The sequence below is a fragment of the Populus nigra genome, chromosome 1, assembly GCF_951802175.1.
Source record: "Populus nigra chromosome 1, ddPopNigr1.1, whole genome shotgun sequence".
NCBI lineage: Eukaryota > Viridiplantae > Streptophyta > Magnoliopsida > Malpighiales > Salicaceae > Populus > Populus nigra.
In genome coordinates, this window is record NC_084852.1 from 39,520,305 (window position 1) to 39,541,505 (window position 21,201).

Consider the following 21,201-nt stretch of genomic DNA (forward strand, 5'->3'; position numbering starts at 1 on the left):
CAAAGCAAGTTAATAAATAGTCATCATGGTAAAGCCTTGAGCAAAGTCAAAAAACCAGCACAAAAGAGCAATCACCGTTTTGGTATACTTGATGCTGTGCAAAGCTTAATTAATGACCAGAATGTTGGACTGCCACCACTTTATTTTATTAAATTAATGGACATTATGGGCAATTCAAAGAGTTTGAAACATCCCCGCCAATCTCTGTTGAAGACTTGCAATCCCAAAATGTGAGGGTAATAAAAGACAATTTCTGACAGGTGACAAGACACAAGTCATGTACCTTGGTCGTGCATCCAGTATACATACAGCAAGAGAATTATACACACTTACATGCATCCTCTGATCGAGAAGTGCAGTTGAATGAATGGCTGCGTCGTGGTTGATTTCAATAGGTTATCATTAAGGGTTTGCTGGTTCGAGTCACCTTACTTGTCGAAACCCCAAGTAGGGATCGAAGAGCGGATAGTTAATAGTTTTAATTTAAGAAGAATATGGTGGGAAATTGAAATGGCTTTCTTGGATCCTGAGAGGGACGATTGTAACAGTGACTCATAATTTTGATCACATTATTAAGCAAAGAAAAAGGGAACACGGAATCATGAAAGGGGGAAACAAAAGAAAGGAAAAAGAAATCCAAGAAAACCTGAAGTATACGAGGAAAAATACAGGTATTTCACAAGAACAGGTGAGGTGAGAAAAAGAAATCAAAGAGAGATAAAAGATAGAAATGGAAGTAAAGAGTAAGGGAGCTACGTATCATAATCATATAGTTACAGTAGCAAGTAGTTTCCCTATCTCTCTTTTTTTCTTTCATATACCCACCCACCATCGGCATTCGGCACCAAGAAAACCCACTGAAGCTCAGCAAAACAATCATGATGAAACACCCTCTGCAGCCAGCACTCTCAAAAAGCATAATCATCTCTCTCTATCAAAACCTTCCTTCCCTTAAATCTACCTCTCTTAACTCCACACTTCTCTCAACCAGATTTCTCACTTCCCCACAACCATGAAACTTCCTTTTCTTTCCTTTCTAGTTACATTCTCCTTCTTCTTCTACCTGTTCAAAACTTCTCTTCTAGTCTTCTCTGCTTCAACTCCCCCTCTCCCTCTCCACTCTCTTCTCTCCATAAAGACCTCCCTCAAAGACCCTCTCAACACTTTCCATGACTGGAACTTGTCCAAGGCTTCAATCCAAGACCCAGTTTGGTGTTCATGGTCTGGCGTCAAGTGCAACCCAACAACTTCTCAAATCACATCACTTGATCTCTCCCACCGCAATCTTTCTGGTGTTATTCCAGCTGAAATTAGATACTTAACCAGCTTAGTTCACCTCAATTTGAGTGGAAATGCATTTGATGGGCTTCTTTCACCTCTCATATTTGAACTAAGTGACCTCAGGATTCTTGACATCAGCCACAACAACTTCAATTCAGAATTCCCACCTGGGATTTCCAAGCTCAAGTTTTTGAGAGTCTTCAATGCCTACAGCAACAGCTTTACAGGTCCATTGCCTAAAGAATTTGCCAAGCTGCGCTACTTGGAGGAGCTCAACCTTGGTGGAAGCTACTTCAAGGGAGAAATTCCAAGGAGTTATGGAAGCTTCCTGAAATTGAAGTACCTGGACTTAGCTGGAAATGAACTGGAAGGACCATTGCTACCCGATTTAGGATTCTTGATCCAGCTCGAGCACCTGGAGCTTGGCTACAATGAACTCCTATCAGGCAATGTACCAGAAGAATTTGCATTGTTGACTAATCTCCAGTACCTAGATATCTCACAGTGTAATCTATCAGGCAATCTCCCGCCACAACTCGGAAATCTTAGCAAACTCGAGAACTTACTCCTTTTCAAGAACCAGTTTACTGGTGAAATTCCGGTGAGCTACACCAATTTGAAAGCTCTCAAAGCACTTGACTTATCCGATAATCAGCTTTCAGGAACAATTCCAGAGGGATTATCTTCCTTGAAAGAGCTAACCAGGTTGAGTTTGCTGAAAAATGAACTCACCGGCGAGATACCACCGGGAATTGGCGAGCTACCATATCTCGACACGTTAGCTCTCTGGAACAACAACCTAACGGGAATCCTCCCGCAAAACCTTGGTTCCAATGGGAATCTACTGTGGGTCGACGTCTCAAACAACTCGCTCTCAGGCCCAATTCCTCCAAATATTTGCCAAGGAAACAAGCTTTACAAGCTCATTCTGTTCTCCAACAAATTTTTTGGTAATTTACCAGATTCTCTAGCAAACTGCACCTCTTTATCAAGGTTCCGAATCCAAGACAACCAACTCAACGGCTCTATCCCTTACGGATTCGGCCTCTTGTCTAATCTTTCCTTCATGGATTTAAGCAAGAATAACTTCACAGGTGAAATTCCTGATGATCTTGGCAATTCCCAAGAGCTTCATTTCTTGAACATTTCTGAAAACTACTTCCACACTGCTTTACCGAACAACATTTGGAGCGCGCCGAATCTTCAGATTTTTTCCGCCAGCTCATGCAAGCTCAAGAGCAAAATACCAGATTTCATCGGATGCAGCAATCTGTACAAGATAGAATTGCAAGAGAATTTGTTAGATGGCAGCATTCCATTGGATATTGGTCATTGTGAGAGGCTTCTTTCACTTAATTTAAGCAGCAATTCTCTTACTGGTATTATTCCGTGGGAGATTTCTACACTTCCTGCCATCGCTGATGTCGATTTGTCCCGTAATTTACTCACTGGTTCCATTCCTTCAAATTTTGCTAATTGCTCGACTTTGGAGAGTTTTAATGTGTCATATAATTCGTTAACGGGTCCAATCCCTGCGTCCGGTACAATTTTCCCAAATTTGCATCCCTCCTCCTTTTCGGGCAATCTAGGCTTATGCGGTGGGGTTCTGCCGAAGCCGTGCGCTGCGGATACATTGGGGGCTGGAGAAATGGAGGTCCGCCATAAACAGCAGCCCAAAAGGACTGCTGGGGCTATAGTGTGGATTATGGCAGCTGCTTTTGGTATTGGCCTGTTTCTGCTAGTGGCTGGGACTCGGTGTTTCCATGCGAATTACAGCCGTAGATATAGTGATGATCGAGAGATCGGACCGTGGAAATTAACCGCCTTTCAACGGTTGAATTTCACGGCTGATGATGTGCTTGAGTGTCTATCAATGTCTGATAAGATTTTAGGGATGGGGTCAACGGGCACGGTCTACAAGGCCGAAATGCCAGGTGGCGAGATCATAGCAGTGAAAAAGTTGTGGGGTAAGCACAAGGAGAATATCAGACGGAGGAGAGGGGTGTTAGCTGAGGTGGATGTTTTAGGTAATGTGAGGCATAGGAACATAGTGAGATTGTTGGGATGTTGCAGCAACAGGGAGTGCACAATGTTGCTGTACGAGTACATGCCCAACGGGAATTTAGAGGATTTGTTGCATGGGAAGAACAAGGGAGAGAATTTGGTGGCTGATTGGTTTACGAGGTACAAGATTGCACTGGGTGTGGCACAGGGGATTTGTTATTTGCATCATGATTGTGATCCTGTGATTGTGCACCGTGATCTTAAGCCTAGTAATATATTATTGGACGGTGAGATGGAGGCTAGAGTGGCAGATTTTGGGGTGGCAAAGTTGATCCAAAGTGATGAGTCCATGTCTGTCATTGCTGGGTCTTATGGCTACATTGCACCAGGTATGGTCCTGTCTCTGTTCCTCTCTATTTTATTTGATGGTACAATTTATGCTAGTTTGGAATTTGTTAGTGTCAAATGCATTTCATTTCTGAGAGAAACATAAAACAAGGGAACCGATCCTTATATTAAGAACTTGGAATTTAATTGTTAATAGTCAGTTTCTGTTAGAATTTAGAGTCTGTAGTTGGGCACTGCAGCAGCTCTCTCCCTTTATTTCATTGCCATAAACAACTTAATTAAGTGATGTTGGGATAACAAAGAAAACAAAAGAGGAAAGACAAATGCGTTAAAAGGGTACTAGATTCATGAGGAGGACGGAAAGTATAGAAATTCTGTTTTCTTTCCAGGATAATGGTGATCTTCAACGTAATATTGCTTGCTTACTTTTCTTTACTTGAGAGTCCAAGTCTGGCTTGTTTGCAAACAGTACCGGACAGAAGCTGGTTACGTTTAAAGTTCTAGGAGACCTTTTGTCTTTCTCTATATAGTACGTTTTGTTGTTCTATCTAAGATATGGGGGTGTCAAATCTTGAAACAGAACACGCGAATTGAAGATAATGCCACATTAAAAAAGAAAAACACTATTCAGTGGTGTTATTTTCTTGATTATCACGGTATGAAAGACATCCATCCATATTTGATTTTGCAATTGCAAGAGGAGTGGTTAGTACTACAGTACAGAGTGTTGTGGCGGGGCGGGGCTGGCGTCATTCCTTCTATTGGCGCCGCGAATTTGGAACTGTTTGAAACCTTTAAGTGCATGGCGCACTCACTGCTGCGCGTGAACCCTCTACTCTCTTTTTTTTTTTTTTGGGGGGGGGGGTGGATTTACCATATACAGTTGGACCCCACAGAAATTCTTTTAGATCCTTTCATTCATTGCAGTTTTTGACTTCTTGATGCACTAGGCATGATTTCTTTAGTGTTTTGGATTGAATTGGGTGGCTGATACATTGCTTTCTTCTCTCTTTTGCGCAGAGTATGCATACACACTACAAGTTGATGAGAAGAGTGACATTTATAGTTACGGGGTGGTGTTAATGGAGATTATAAGTGGTAAAAGGTCAGTCGATGCTGAGTTTGGGGATGGTAACAGCATTGTTGATTGGGTAAGGTCTAAGATAAAGACTAAGGATGGTATAAATGACATTCTGGACAAGAATGCTGGGGCATCCATTGCATCTGTGAGGGAAGAAATGATGCAAATGCTTAGAATTGCTTTGCTATGCACCAGCCAGAATCCGGCAGACCGACCGTCGATGAGGGATGTAGTGTTGATGCTGCAAGCAGCCAAGCCCAAGAGGAAATTGCCTGGAAGTATAGTTAGTGTTGGTGGTGGTGACCACATAGTTACTGCTGATGGGGCTATTGCTCAAAAGCCTGCAGTTGAATGTTAATATGATTAATTTTACCGGTTTTATCTTCTTTTTCCTAAATGTTATTTTTCAAATGGTGGGGATTGGTATAGGAGAAGTGATTTTTCTTTTCTTTTCTTTTCAAGTGTTCTTGTTCTAATTTCTTTAATGTTATATTGCGTTATGACCTTTTGTTGTGTGACACTTATAATTAATTAAAGTTAATGATTGTCAGTATGGAAAGGCATGGAGGGTGGGGTCAAAAGTATCCCAGGACAAAGGTTTTTAGCATGAAAAGTCAACCAATGTATCTGGGAGCAGTGATTGATTGTTTAATAATGTATTAAAATAAAATTACCCAAAAGGGGGAAGGAGCAGAGAGGAATAAGCTCCCGAATGACCATACAATGCATATGGGTGAGAGCACTACTAACCTGAGATTTATTGATATCTAAATAATGAATGCAGGGAGGATTTGTTTGAATTTGAACGTTCGAAATAGATTCTCTTAGGAAGGGAAAAGAGGGATTGTCAATTTAAATCTAACAGTTTATTCATGTGAATGCCATAAGTACTTTCTTGCTTTCTGTAACATCTTCATAACTGGAAAAAGAAGAAAACGACCGCAAAAACAAGCAGGGGGTCGATCAAGAACAGTACCTTCTCAAGTTATTATGAGATTCTTATGCAATAGTGAGGGGTAGAATATTTCAAAACCTTCACAGCAAAATGGTTTAACTTTCCAAGGGTCCACTATTATGCTGGAATGCTGATAATCTATATAATCTGCAGAAGGTTACGCAGTCCCTTGAACCCTTGCATCTGCTGAGGCACCGAGGCACCATCTGTTGAGGTTCATTTGCATTTATCCTCAGACTCCATTCGAAGATCGAAGGTTGGTCTTAAACCCTCAAGGCCCATCAGCTTCATACACTATGCTTGAGCCTGCACTATAGGGGCCTGTGCTTCTCATGATTCATTCACAAGTCCACAATCATCTCTCATAATGTTGATAATTATAATTATAAGAAATAAATACAAAATCTCTTGTAACTTTTCTTTCCTATGGCGCCCGAGTCAGGTGCCTCATCATTAATGTTGTTTCCCCTATTTCCACAGCCCACGTACAAATAGTGGAAAAAGAATGGGACTGATCTCTTGTTCTAAACAGAGAGATATCAACGTAGCTCTGTCCTTTTGTCATTAATCTTGTCTTGAGATAGCTTCCTCTTCCTCTGAATCCTGGCCTATTTGCAAGAGATGTACTCTCACACTTTTCTCCCATGCCTGAAAAAGATGATTCACAAAGTAAATATTTAATACATCAAAGAAAACGTTTTTTTTTCTTTTTTTTTACCGTGTAAATAAACTTAACAATTCTGACACAACTCAAGTGAAATCAAGTTTGGGCTAGACACATTCGTTGGACACTCGAACCCCTTTGAAACCTCTTACCCGAACTTGAATATGTGGATTCAAGTCCAAGCGCCTGATTTCACATAATTAGCCGAAATTGGGTCCAGCTTCAGATTTTTCTGTAAGCGGTCAAATATCACTGTGTCAGTGGCTCAAAACCCAATTTCGAAACGAATTCAGGCATAAGGCCGGCTCGTTTTAAGAAATTAATTTGAGGTTTTTTTTCTACTCGCTATTGATGAGGTATTATTAAGGAACAAAGGAAGATTATGATATAAAATACTATAGGAAGTTCTAAGGTAACAGCTCTACTAAGCTCACCACTAGTTTAGCAACTACGGTTATTGTTTTCTCCATTTCCTCCAAGCTTTCATCTTGATTTTGCAGTGTGCTCGAAAGCTCTGTAATCAGATAAAGGACTTTCTCGACCTGTTGAACAATGTATTGTTGAGTATACGCCACACGTAAATAATCATATATATCAGCCCAGGAAAAGAAGACACAAATTAACCTGGGAGAGGAATTTATTTATGGTCCCTTCTATGCTATCCATGACCTGCGCAGCATTGCTAATAGCTATGTAGACTGATTCCACATCTCCCTGTTGAGGAATCAAGAAATTAATTTTCGGAAAAGAATTTAAATTAAACAAATTAAGTAGACACCGCTCTAATCATGAAATACCTTAGCATCTTCTTCAAGAGGGAGTTTGACTGACAATGCTGATAGTTTCCTTGTCACTCTGCCCACTGCTTCAAAGTTTTTACCCTCTAATTTTGCCCATTCATTAAGCAGTTTCATTTGTGGGTTGATAATTTGACACAATTTGACCTCGTGCTTCAGCTTTCGGATTTGAATTCGCTTTTCTAGTATGATATTTCTCGTGTTGACGATTCTAAGCCAAACATGAAATAATTTATCCTGGAAATTAAGGAAGTAGAGATGGAAAAAGTTAGAACATGGATAATTACACTAATCTGGAATTAAGATTGAGCAGCTGAATCGAGTTGCAATGAACAATAGCAGCAAACTTCAAATGTCAGTTCATAAACACGAAACGGTGTCCCTGCCTGTTTTATTTGATATGAGTTCTCGCACCATGAAATTAAATTTTTTTTTTGTTATTGCTAGCTACCTAGTTACCTAGATTGTAACCTGGAAGTAAGTGAAACTTACCTCAGCAACTGTCTTCACATAGGACATAGCAGCATCAGCCCTTGCATTAACAAACCTCCACTGCAACAACCTATTGTACAAAACCCTATACCTATGGTACTCCTCTTCTTGGATTGGATTCACCTTCCTTTGCTTGAAGTACCTCAAAACACTATTCATAGCACCACCACCACCACCACCACCACCACCGTTACCTTTAACCTTCCCTCTCTTATCTCCACCAATAACTGGTGATGACTCTGGTGTCGGAAACACAGGAGATCGTCCAGGTGATAATGCCCATGCTGACTGTGAAGACCCTGCTGAAGACTTCGTCCTCTTAATTGCAGCAGAGCTGTTACGTGGACTAGTACTGCCTCGGTGCAAGAACTTAACAAATCCATCTTTGCCTCCGCTCTCCTTATGTTGACTGCTAGGTTTCTTGTGCATGTTAGTTAAAGAAGTGCCAGTAGTATAATTACATGAAGGGTTTACATTTTCATTTCTTGATCTTGTAGTTGATTTTGATCGGTAATTAACCAAACTTCGGTTCGTGGTTAGCGAGCTTGAATTGTTTTCGGCTTCACTTCTACTTCGACTTAGGCACGGTGATGGTGACAATGGCGCTGGTGGCTGCCGTCTACGCGTGAGAGGGTATTCCATTTTATTGTTCCTGACAAGTTTTTTTTTTTTAAAAAAAACTGATCAATTAAGTTCTGTTAGAGGACGCTTTGATATATATATATATATATATATATATATATATATATATAGGAAAGGAGGATGTATGAAGTTGCATGGTTTTTTTAAATAATTTCATTAAGGAGGAGGAGTTGATGGCACGTTGAGTTAGGACTGAAATGCATGTCAATGGGACAAAGAAAGGGGACTTCCTTTCATTCACGAATTGAAGTAAAGGCTTCCACGATGATTTCCATTTTGATTTGTACCAAGATTTGTATTTTAATATTAGGTTTTCTTTATAGAAATAAATTGACCCCCCGCCGGGCAACCACCATGGATTCTGCTTCAACACACACACACACACAGACAGAGAGAGAGAGAGGGAGAGAGAGAGAGAGATACTGACCATCATATACCTGTAATCTAACATGGAATATAACATCTTGCCTTTTAACACCTCCTCACGTATGTTATGGGCACAAAGTTTTTTAGTTGTTCTATATTATATTAATGGCTTGCGCGTTATGAGTTGAATAAAATAAAAAATAACAAGTGTGATTAATGCTTTTCTACTATAAAAAAATTAAATGAGGTGAAAGTTGATTTAATATGATTTGGTTGACTCAACGAATCTAAAAATAATTTGAATAACTGGTAAAAATATGTTTTGACTAAAAAAAATTAAAACAACATCTTTCTTTTTAATATTGAGATGATAACATATTGTATTGATTCAAGTCAACCCGAGTTAACATTCAAAATCCGCAACCCAGGTCATAAAACCATAATAACCCTGTATAAAAAAAATCAAAATAAATTATGAAACTCAAATCACAATCAACCTAATGTTAAAAGATGAAATTAAAAAAAAATTCAAGTCAACTCGAGTTAACATATCAAATATGAGACCAGGATAACCCTATATAAAATAAATCATGAAGTCTAATTCTCAATCAACCCAATATTAAAGAATGAAATTAAAAAAAAAAACAAAAAATGAAACCTTTATAAAATAAAATAATCTTTTAAAATTCCCTTAGGCTATGCATCAAAACTATATATATATATATATATATATATATGGAATCATTGATTATGGTCTTACACTATTTTGCTTTTACTCTTTTAAGCATAAAAAATATTTATTAAACCTTTGTACATTAATTCACTACTAATATAAAAAATATTTAAGAATTATCTTAACCTAAAATTTTAAGTTGTCAGGTAAAACCCCAAGATATAATTTATATTATTCTCCAACAGTTTCCCGAAAAGAAAACTCTTTGAACTTAAAATTTATATAGACTCACACTGCATTGTACTATTAATTTTATCAAATGAAAGAGGATGATAAGGTATGAACTTGTGACCACTAGATCAATATTATTGTAATACCATGTCCAAAAATCATCTCAACCCAAAAACTTATATTGTTAGGCAAAGCTCCAAGATATGATTTGTATTATTCTCTAACACATCTCCTTAAGTGAAAACTCTTTAAATTTAAAACTTGCACAAACAAATAGAATGAAAGTGGTGAAGTTTGAACTTGTGACCACTAAATCAATCTTACTCTGATATCATGTTAAAAAACTATCACAACTCAAAAGCCTTACATTATTAAATAAGATTCTAGGATATGATATGTATTAATTTTTTTTTAAAAAAGACCAATATCTATTTTTCAATTCCTTAAACAAATAATTTATAATACTTCTGTTGATTTATATTTATTATTTCTATTCATCCCAAGTATAATTAAAATTAAAATTATATAAAATTCAACAAACTGTTTAATTGGAATAATTTTAAAAGAAATCCTTAGTTATAATCTTATGATACCATATGCTGACTTTTTAGAAAAAAAATACATTTTTTTTTATTTAGAACATTTTTTGATGTGGAATCCAAGAAAGAATAGAACTTTTTTTTTCTCTTTGCTTTTTATCTATTTATTAAAAGACATGTGAAACTTTATTCTAAAATCATGATATAGAAAAAAGTACATTATTTTAGTTTTTAAGTATGCTTATAGAAAAATTATATGAGATTTTGGAGAATTATTTTTTAGATGTTCTCATGGTATACATATACGTATATGTGGAATTTATATTTTCTAGCTATTAATTAATTTAACAATATATGAAAAACTAATAAAAATTATTAAATATATAGTTGAATACTACACATGTGATGCACATAATTAGTAAGAAAAACTAATAATAAAATACATGTAAAATATTGATTTAGATATCAAATATGAACTTACAAGTCTATTAAAAAATAATAAAAACTCTTAGTATTTTGTTCATTAAAAGTGAATTGAATAGTAAATTTTCAATAATAATAAAGAAAGAAGATGTATAACAATATGTTCATTAAAAGTGAAAAATTTAATTTCTTATATATTCCGAGTTTCAAATTAAATCATGTAAAAATTATTCTGATGTGATCCGATCGACTTGATAAATTTAAAGATAATCCAGATGATAGGCAAAAATATGATTTAGTTTTTTTTTAAAAAATCAAGATGACATTAACTATAAAATTTCTCTTTATTTTACACTGATACTTTTTGTTAAATTGTTTATTTCCTTGACAAGTGTTTAGAAATTGGCCATGAATTTGAATATAAAAGGTTGCAATTGGAAAAGAAGAAGAAGAAGAAAGTTTGAAGACAAAATTTCAGAACAAAATTGCAAAAAAAAAGCGGTATACATATACTGTAGATGACTAGAGTGATTTACTTAGCCTCTTGTATATTTTGTAATTGTAGTGTGATATACTTAGGCTAATATTTGTATGATAAAAGAACTCCAGGCCAAACCGCCGTGACTTCGCAAAACTCTACAAGGAAGTACTGTATGTTTTGATCGTCAAATTATTAGAGTGATAATCTCAATATATTTTCGGGCTAAGAGCCTGCGACTTCCCTTCTCGATCGATCGATATCCAAAAATATCAGCCCTCCCCAGAAAACCCAACCCATTGAAGACTTGATTACTGCTGAGATTAATGGAAGCAACATTTTCAAATGGTGATTTTTATTCCTTTTAATAAAGATTAACAAAGTAGAGAAGATAAGAAGGACGAGTTCTTGGCTTCTTCACCAACTGTAAACTCTAAATTAAAGCAGAGATGACTGGTAGAAGCTAAGTCCCATATCCAAACAAACAAGAAAAGGGCCTTAAGATAGACTCTCTCTCTCTCTAGGATTTTTTTTAACGAGTGATATCGGGGGAAACAGTTAGCTAAGAACAGCCGGATAGAGAAGCAAAACAAGATAACCCTTCGCCTTAAATTAAATTAAATGAGAATAAATTCTCTGTTACTTTTAAAGATGCACCAAATTTGGCTTTTACATGGTAAACAACATTTTTTATGAACAAATGAGAGAGCAAGAGCAAGGGCCTTGTCGGCTAGGGACTCTTAATTCTGCTAATTGAGCAGAAGAAACTAACAAGATAGGGATTATATATATATATATATATATATATATATAACAAAAAAAAAAGTTATATCGAGGAAGAACATTCGATTTCCAAACAAACTAGTTCACAAAAACCATTAAAAATTTATGTTTAAACTCTGTGTCTACAATGCACTAAGGTAAAACTAATGTAATGATCAGTTCATGCATCACTCCCTCTACTTCGAAGATATTCTTACACGATGTTGAAACCTCAAGCATCACTAACTTCACCATCGTCATGAGTACCTTCGAGAGCTGGCACATTGAGATCTAACAAATTAATGGAGATTTTAGCATTAGTCACAGGCAAGTAAGAGAAGTGCACTTTCTTGTGTCCACCGAGTGCTTGCCCCGAATCAAATACTTTCTCACAAAATGGGCACTTGAAAATTCTTTTCCCAACACTTTTATTGTCTTCGCCACAACCACTACCATTACCTTCTTCGTGCTCCTCATGGATTTTTATCTTTTTATGACTAGCTCTATGTCCACCTAGAGCTTGATAGGACCGGAACCCTTTCTTGCAGGTTTCACATTTAAATTTTCCTTGTGATTTGTATTTAGCACGAGTAACACCAAACAAATAATCGTCTTTTTCATCACTTTCAACCTCATTCACATGTTGATGATCCTTTATGTATTCACACACTTCTTTTTTAACTTGTTTAGCATCTTCTGACCAGTTATCCCTTGAAAGCATTAAGAGACACAAAGCAACATCTTCTTCAGCCAATAAATAAGATATGGAACTTACCTGCTCCGATGACTCGGTCACTTTCACGATTGATTCGGCCACTTCATCAGCTGATTTACGGCTCCTTTTGGATCTTCTCCGAGTGGGTTCCCTTGTTGACTCCGTCTCACTCTCTCCATCATAAGGAGAAGCAAGATTAGGTCTTGAAACAGTACTGGAGACTTCCTGTTTCATAGATCGAGAGGATTGCGTGGGCTTATTGCTTAGTAAAGGATAGTTTAATGAAGAAGATGACGGTGGTGATTTTTTAGGAGTGTTGTAAGTTTCTTGGGGTGGGATTGGTTTTGGAGGAAGGGGTAGTCTAGCAAGGTGAGATCTCATATGTCCACCCATGGCTTTGCCATTGGCAAACCGTCTGTTGCAGATCTTGCAGATTCGCGTTTTCTCCATGGAAGAAAACGAAGGCTTAATTACACTTCGCTTCTCTCTATCACTCAAGAAAGGGTAGGGTATATGTGCTCAATAGTACTGCAGGGAGTTTAAAAGAGTAGGTGACTAGCGTTCATAAAAGGCAAAAATAAGAAGATACAGAAGTGATTCTGATATTGATTGACACATACCAAAATTTTAAAAGGAATGCTAAAAGTATATTTTTTACATTTTTCAAAAGAAAAAAAAAAAAAAGATGTTAATTTACTATTTACCGAGCAGTTATAATTGGTACCAACCCCCTTTTATATATATATGGCATATAAAGTTAAATAATGTTAATTATTTCTCTTGAATTTTTTGCTAAATAATTTTTCTGAAAATCCAATTACCACTTAATAGTTAATAATGGTTTTTTCGTGCGATCTACCTATGAGATCCGCCTTATTTATGGTTAACATTATACGATAAAAAATAAAACAAAAAATAAAAATAATTAAAAAAGCAGTCCAATGAATTTATTTCGAGAAAAAAACCTATATATATATATATATATATTAAAGATCATATTTGAAGCTTTATACATGAAATCAACAATATTGCATGGTTACTAGAATAAGATAAGAGCTTGAGATTAAAATATTTATTTTTTTTATAGTTTTAGATTCGAGTTATGTGATTGCTAATATAATGATCACTGAAAATTTATATGGTTATTAATTTTAGGACCCGTGAAATTAGTCGAGATACTCGTAAACTGGTCCGAACATCCACCTTAATAATAATAATAAAAAAAAAACAATATTGCATTGTAAGATATGAAAGAAAGTAGGAGTCCGATGTAACTTATCATCGTCACACTAATGAGAAGAGAAAACAGTAAAATTGTAGATATAAATACTTACTGAGCCCTAAATTGTAAATATAAATACACTAGCCAACTTTACTCATAATTGCATTTCAATGCCATAGGACTGTTAAAAATAAATAAATAAAAAACTTACTTTTCCGAAACGCAGACAACTACTAGCTTTTTTTGGGTTAAATTAAAACATTTATCTTTATTTTCCATATATAAATGCTGATATAGGCATCCTGAACCAATTATAACATGCCATTAGAATTTTACAGGTTATTTAAAATCAATTTTATATAATTAAATTTTGTTCAATTTAAACTCAATTAATAAATAAGTTACATTCACATGTTTAACAAAATAAAATTCTATTCATTTTATTTTTTATATTATCTTCATCATATTCCCTCAATGATAATCTTAAAAAAAAGTAGTATTTTTTGAAAGTTAGTTTTAACATTAATTTCTCCTTTTCTCCTTTTTACTATAGTAAATGAGAGAGATTGACTCTAATTTATTTTTATACTATTTTTAGAATTTGAATTTTATTTGAAATTTAATTCTTCACCCTCAAAATAATTTTAAATACAAAATTTTATTAAAACATCTGAATTAAATTAAATTCAAAGGTTTCAAACAGTTTGTGTTATATGTGTGTGCGCACTTTTATTGAGTGGAAGTAAAAATAATTACATGGAAAATTTTTATAGAAAGAAATGAAATTCTTTATTGTTTTATGGAAACATTATCATTTATCTCATAATCGAGTTTTAATTATAGCTTCTATCCAAAATAAAAATAAAAATAAAAAGTTTTAATTAGAGCATATATCTGTCATGCATAATATATGTTTGAAAATAAGTATCATGTAAAATAAATTTTTGTAAAGGTATCGAAACCAATTGGTTCAACAAACATAATACCTCATTATATAAAAATATAAAATATAAAATATAAAATGTGCATCTAATCCACAGTACTACTCCAAGAAACATTTAATTTAACTAGACCTGATATTTTTAATTATTCAAATATCTATAAATTTATATCTATGATTTTATTGCAATTTCATTTATTTATTTATTTATTTTTGTTAATATAGCATGATAATATTGTGACATGTTCCCTTATGAGCAAAATCAAGAAGGTTTCCTTGCCTCTGTCACCTGGGTTCGAGCCCTAGCGTGCACGCCTGTCACTCCCGCGATGTCTTACATGCCTACTGGGCTTGCAGGGTGTTCAGTGGGTCTGAAGATTAGTTGTGGTGCGCGTAAGCTGACCCGGACACCTCGGGTTACAAAAAAAAATAATCAAGAAGGCTAAAAAAGATAGTTGTCCCTCCTGAATCCTATATATATATATACTTCTTATTAATTATACTTTATATAGATATTTAAAATAAATAAGCTCTTTTATTTTTGTGTTAATTTGGTGAAATTTTTAATATTTTTTACTAAGAAAAAATTAATTATTGCATAATGATTTTATTTGTCTAACTCTATGTATTAAAAGATTTGCCTCCTTTTACTAAATTGGTTATATCATCGTCACTCCTTAATTAATGGTAATAAGAAATTTCAGAATTCAAGACTACTAACAAAACTAAAAATTAACCAAAGAGAAAAACTTAGATAATTCATCTGAAAATTCTAAAATGCAGAGGATATAGTTTCTACTTGAAAGTCAATGATTACTGTTATAAATAGTTATCATATATCTTTTCATTTGTTTAAAATCAACTTCTATATTTGTAATTTTTTCTTATTAAGATTGTAATTATCATATTCTATATATTTTTAGTATCAATTAAATCATATTTTCTTATAAAAAAATCATCAAAAGATAGAAAAATAAGATACAAAAGACCTCATCTCTAAATGTTTAGGAAATTTTTTTTGATCTCAATAGCCACAGCTTTCCCAATGCTTTACTTCATCTCCCAAATGCATAGTAAATGTTTATTTAATTAAAGGGATAATGATTGGAATTTAGGAAAGAAAAGTGGTTTCTAATTAAACCAGGTGATCATTGAGTTAACTGAGAATAAGTTTATAATTATATCATGGTAAAGTTGAAAACATTAGTTCATGTAGAAACCAAAAACCCTATGAGAACCTCTATCATTATTGTTTATATATAGTAGAAAGTAAAAAGTTAAAATTTGATCCAAAATGTACCCTAGCTTTTATAAAGGAAATGACTTAAACAAAGGAAATGTTTCAAGCTCAAACCCACATGAGATTCTATCTCGAGTTAATTGTAAAATAATTTTTTGCACAACAAGAGATTATTTTTGCTCTCTTAAATTTTGAGCTTGAATCTAGTACATAAAGAATTATTTTTTCTAGTCATGCCAATTGTTTTGTCCAACACTTGGATGAGAGGAACTTATCAATTTTTTCAAAATTGTTTTTACATAATCTTAATAGTATTTCAGCTTAAAAGACATATAATTTAAATAAACAAAACTTTTAGGATTAATTTTGATTTGATAGAGGAACGGTAATCAAAGCTGATAATGAAAGAATTCCATCCATTTTTTATTCCAAAAACTCTATATAAAAAGGGGCTAAAGAAGAGTGTTTTGTGTTGGTTTATCTTCATTGTTTAAGACAATATAGCTGCAGAAAGTTTTACTCTTCTTCTACCTAATTTTTGCGGTTTTTCTCTTTTATTTCAAGTTCTTGTTTATATCTTTATTTTCTTCATAATCTCAAGATTAAGATTAGTTCTTGTGGAGATATATTTTACTAAGTATTTTTTTGGTTTGTTGGACGTTGTTTAGGAGTGCATCTAAATAAGGTGATGTTGCTAGAATTTTTAAAGACTTATTGAAGAAAATCATTTTGTACCAAGTGATGAGGAATAAAGCCTTAAGGATAAATTATTGATCCTTAACAACAACAACAAATCCTTAGATTGATTTTATGCTAAGTTCTTCAACAAATAAAAAAGTTTGTTTAACTTTATATACTTGTTATAGAATTTTATCAAACTTTGGCTTGTTAAGATTTTGTTATTGTTTTAATTTTTTTTAACTTGCTTGTTTGAGAAGCTAATTGTATTTCTATAATTTTGGCTATTGTTCAAAAAAATCTTTATCATGACTTTAACTCAAGAATTGATTGTTCCAAATAATATTGCTTTGACAAGTATTATTTTGATAATGAGGATTCCACAATTACCATTTGTGGTGTATGATGAGATTCCTACAAAGTTCAATTAATTGAATTTTAAGAGGTGACAATAAAAATGTTATTAGATTTGACCACCTTAAACTTGAATAAATTATTTTAGGGGAAAAACATCAAAGTTGTCAAATAATAAATTTGATTTCATTATTGTGGTAGCTTTAGACGAATGAAATCCAAGTGATTTTATATGCAAGAACTACATCTTGAATAAATTGGATAATAAATAGTGCAAAGGCACTTTGGAAAGCTTTAGATAAAAAAAATTCAATGTTAAAGTTGTTATTATAAAAAAGTTCATGATTGGCAATTTTTTAGATTTTAATGTGATTGACTCAAGAATTATTATGAGTCAAGTTCAAGAATTTCAAATTACTTTACATGATATTTATGCTAAAAATATGATTATAAGTGGATCCTTCTAAGTGGTAGCAATTGTTGTAAAATTGCCACCATTTAGAAAGAACTTAAGAATTACCTTAAGCATAAGAGTGAGGAAATGAGAGCAACATACCTCATTTTGAGGCTAAGGGTAGAAGAGGAAAATAAGTTATCTGGAAAATAAGTTAAATCTTCTAGTATAGCCTTTAAAGAAAACTTTATGGCACAAGTGGTGAAGTTCCATAATAAAGACCTAAAAACAAAGCTTGTCAAGAAAGAGAAAAGTATTGCCAAAATATTTAGTGGAAAACGATTTACCTGTAATAAAGCTAGGGAACCACTACCACAATCTTTAGCTTTACCGACGGAATTTTCTGTCGGTATTTGCACTGTCATTCCGTTGGTATTAATTTACCAACGAAATCACTGATGGAAACGTTCCATCAGTGAATCTATCGTTGGTAATTTTTTATCCGTTGGTAATAAAAAATATTATTACCGATGAATTTACTGACAGAATAAGCGAGCAAAAAAAAATACCCACTTTATTCTGTCGGTATTTCTCTCAGCAAAATACTGTATGTAGTTCCGTCGGTAATTATTTAAAAATATTCAAAAAAAATCTTTTTCACAAAACTATAAAATAATTAAATTAATATAAATCAACACTCTATAATACTCAAAATGCTTGGGAAAAAGAAGAAGAAAATCAACTCAAACAAATTTGCAACAAATAAATTCAATTAAAAAAATTCATATGTAAAAAATTTAAAAATTCTATAAATAAATCAACTAAAAATTGATCTCATATGAAAAAACAATTCCTACAACAACATTCATACAATTATTAAGAACAAAAAGAATTAAAAATAAAATAAAATAAAAAACAAATATAGTAAAAAAAACATTAAAAAAAAGAAAAAAAATCTTACCTTAATGTAGTTACAAGTGAAGCTAAGAAGAGGAAATTTTTTTTCGTAAAGTATACTAATTAAAAAAAACTGAGAAGAAAGGAGAAGAAGACATACTTGAGCATGGAGGAGAAGAGGAGTTGAGGAGAGAAGAAAAGAAAAAGAAATGGATATTGATGTTTTTTACATATGGGGAAGAAGAAGAAGAAGAAGAAGAAAAGAGACGGGCCTGTTGTGAAATTAGGGATTCGAGACTTTTTATTGGGGTATTTTACCGACGGTTTTATCGATGGATAATTAAATATTAATATTTTTAATCATTCTATCGGTGATTCCATCTGTAATATTTAATTTAAAATTTTAATTTAATAAAAAAATTTCAGAAACCGCCAAATATCACCAACGACTTTTCAATCCGTCGGTGATTTTGTTTGTAATATTTAATTTAAATTTTTAATTTAATCTAAATTTTTCAGAAAACCATCAAATAACACTGACGACTTTTCAATCCGTCGGTGATTTTTTCTGTAAAGAACAGTAATTAACAGTGTAATTAGAAAATGAACAGTTCCAAAGCTCTTTGAAAAATACCGACGGAATTTTTCGTCGATGATTCCCTTTGTAATTGACATGATGAACATTGTTCACAGTTTACCAACGGTTTTGCCGACGGAATTTATTGCGTCGGTAATTCCTTTGGTAACGTTTTTTTTGCTTTGTTTTAATTATTTTGTTTTCCATTGTAATTCCTTGGTATATACCGAGAGAATATTGCCGTCGGTAAAAGCCGTTGATAAATTTCCGATGAAAATATTCCTTCGGTATTTACATTTGTATTTATTAATTTTTTGGTAATGAACCTAGCCAAGGGCTCAACAAAGAAACTCAATAAAAGAAATGATTGTTAAAGTCAATATCAACGAGATTGATTATCTTATTGATCAGGTTTTGGATGAACACATCTATTGTTGTTTTCAAAGTCAACCTAATAAAAAACACCAAGCAATGGTGGGTTGATACTATCTCTATAAGAGATATATGAAACAATAAGAGGATGTTCTCTTTTTTATATATAAAGAAATGAACAGTGTATATGGAGAATTCATCAACATACAAATAGGTGTTAGGAAGATCATATTAAAAATGACTTTCAAAAACTTTTTGACCTTCAATAATGTTTTTTTTGTTGTTGATATTAAATGAACTTAATATCGGATTCATTCTTGAGAAAAAATGGTTTTAAATTGGTTTTTGAGATTGATAAATATATACTCTCTAAAAATATAGTGTTAATATGATAAAGGTATCTTAGTGATAGTCTCTTCAAAATAAATATTATAAACATTATGATCATAGATTAATAATTATAATACATATTCTTATTATTTGCTTGAGTCTTGTGACACGTGACACGACATGTTAGATCATGTGAATTATAATTCTATATAAATATTAATAAATTAATCTTGATATATTACATAGCATACTTCTTCTCTTTTATATAAAAATTATAAGTATGAGGTTTATTTAAAATCAAAATTTACAAAAAAATTCTTTTTATTTAATTAAAATAAGTAGTTAATCTTTAAGTTTAACTCATTTGAATATTAAAAAATATTTTATATTACAGTATTTATATTGAAAAATATTCTTCAAAAGAAATTCTATTTTTAGTTAGATATCAAATGTGCCCAGTAATCGCATCTAAAAGCCAAATTTTCTAATATTTTTTTATAGAAATATTAATTCCATGAAGGACATGCATTCCTTCATGGAATCTGAGCAAGGCATCTATGATGCAGAGTCAGTGTATTTGTAATTTTTAAAGTATTTTTTATTTTAAAATATATTAAAATAATAATTTTTTATTTTAAAAAAAATTATTATTTTAATATATTTTAAAATAAAAAATACTTTAAAAATTACAAATACATGCCTTTCTTTATGGAATCTGAGCAAGGCATCCATCGAAGTAGTCGAAAGATTGAATTCTCATGAAAGCATATTTTAATTATAAAATTATAATAACAATGAATTGGATAAAACTGTATAAAAAAGATTGTAAAAACAAATATATATATTCTTTGTTAATACTAATGAGAAAAATACTTAAAAAATTATGCACTTGCTCGCTAGCTATTGAACTGTGAGAGGAATACACATGAGATACAAATCTTCATGGTTGAATCATAAAATTGAGGCCACCCAAGGCTGCTAGCTATGGATTCTTTCGTGCATAGCTTTAATTTTTTTTAAGGAAATTTCAAAGAGATGTTTAACTTCTCATTAGTTTTATTTATTTATTTATTTATTTTGGGTTTCTATCCCTTATTGTGGTAAACTGGGTTTTAATATCTATTTATTTTCACGTTTCAATTTTTTTTAAAAAAATGGAATTTCATTTCATTTTTTTATTTACTTCAAATTAATTGTTTTTATTTAATTTTCAAATTGTTTTAAGCTTTTATATCAAAAATAATTTTTTAAAAATAAAAAAATATTATTTTAATATACATTTTTAAAAAACACTTTAAAAGAATCAATTTACGGTCATTTTGATTGGACACTCCATTACATTTTACATATTTGAAAATGTGGTTGTGGTTACTTTTTAAAGTGTTTTTCACTCAGAAATATATTAAAATTATTTTTTTTATTTTTAAAAAATTATTTTTAATATCAACACATTAAAATAATTTAAAAAAATCTAAAATATATTAATTAAAAAAATTAATTTTTTTTTAAAATACTTTTAAAACATAAAAATAAACAAATAATGATGCAATGCGGTGCGAAGCAATTCAGTGTCAAGTCTGCGTGTTTCAGGGGCCTATGGGAGAGATGGTGGTAGTAAGATTTTCATGCAACATAGAAAGCAAAAGAGGGGAGGGAGAGATGATGCCAAGGCTTCGTACAAGCTATCCACGAACTAGGTTGTGTTTGGCTTTACATTTTAGAAATATTTTAAAAAAAATAAAAAAA

The 21,201-nt window shown here is 32.6% G+C and overlaps 3 protein-coding genes across 4 annotated transcripts; 1 reads left to right on the plus strand and 2 right to left on the minus strand.

The window, feature by feature from the left end:
* Nucleotides 1–841: 841 nt before the first annotated feature.
* On the plus strand, nt 842–5,267 carry LOC133675961 (leucine-rich repeat receptor-like protein kinase TDR). Its single transcript, XM_062097536.1, has 2 exons — nt 842–3,674; nt 4,654–5,267. Exons 1-2 carry the CDS (start codon nt 1,013–1,015, stop codon nt 5,070–5,072), a joined length of 3,081 nt encoding a protein of 1,026 aa, XP_061953520.1. The 5' UTR covers nt 842–1,012; the 3' UTR covers nt 5,073–5,267.
* A 291-nt stretch (nt 5,268–5,558) lies between these two features.
* LOC133675969 (QWRF motif-containing protein 7) lies at nt 5,559–8,306 on the minus strand. Of its 2 annotated transcripts, none has more exons than XM_062097547.1 (5): nt 7,623–8,306; nt 7,131–7,367; nt 6,958–7,047; nt 6,768–6,875; nt 5,559–6,317 (listed from the first exon to the last, which is right to left on the minus strand). In XM_062097547.1, exons 1-5 carry the CDS (start codon nt 8,262–8,264, stop codon nt 6,234–6,236), a joined length of 1,161 nt encoding a protein of 386 aa, XP_061953531.1. In that variant the 5' UTR covers nt 8,265–8,306; the 3' UTR covers nt 5,559–6,233. The 2 variants fall into 2 exon arrangements, with proteins under 2 accessions (XP_061953531.1, XP_061953540.1); XM_062097556.1 differs by having other exon boundaries at nt 6,228–6,565.
* A 3,533-nt stretch (nt 8,307–11,839) lies between these two features.
* Nucleotides 11,840–13,016, minus strand: LOC133688626 (zinc finger protein ZAT1-like). The gene has a single exon (XM_062108177.1). It carries the CDS (start codon nt 12,899–12,901, stop codon nt 11,969–11,971), a length of 933 nt encoding a protein of 310 aa, XP_061964161.1. The 5' UTR covers nt 12,902–13,016; the 3' UTR covers nt 11,840–11,968.
* Nucleotides 13,017–21,201: the final 8,185 nt, after the last annotated feature.

Bases quoted from the DNA above. Each gene is read 5' to 3' on its own strand.
- LOC133675961 (XM_062097536.1), top strand. From the start codon at position 1,013: ATGAAACTTCCTTTTCTTTCCTTTCTAGTTACATTCTCCTTCTTCTTC. The intron at 3,675-4,653 runs GTATGGTCCTGT...TCTTTTGCGCAG, and splicing joins TTATGGCTACATTGCACCAG to AGTATGCATACACACTACAA.
- LOC133688626 (XM_062108177.1), bottom strand. From the start codon at position 12,901: ATGGAGAAAACGCGAATCTGCAAGATCTGCAACAGACGGTTTGCCAAT.
- LOC133675969 (XM_062097547.1), bottom strand. From the start codon at position 8,264: ATGGAATACCCTCTCACGCGTAGACGGCAGCCACCAGCGCCATTGTCA. The intron at 7,048-7,130 runs GTATTTCATGAT...ATTCCTCAACAG, and splicing joins CTCTTGAAGAAGATGCTAAG to GGAGATGTGGAATCAGTCTA. The intron at 6,876-6,957 runs GTTAATTTGTGT...ATTGTTCAACAG, and splicing joins TAAATAAATTCCTCTCCCAG to GTCGAGAAAGTCCTTTATCT.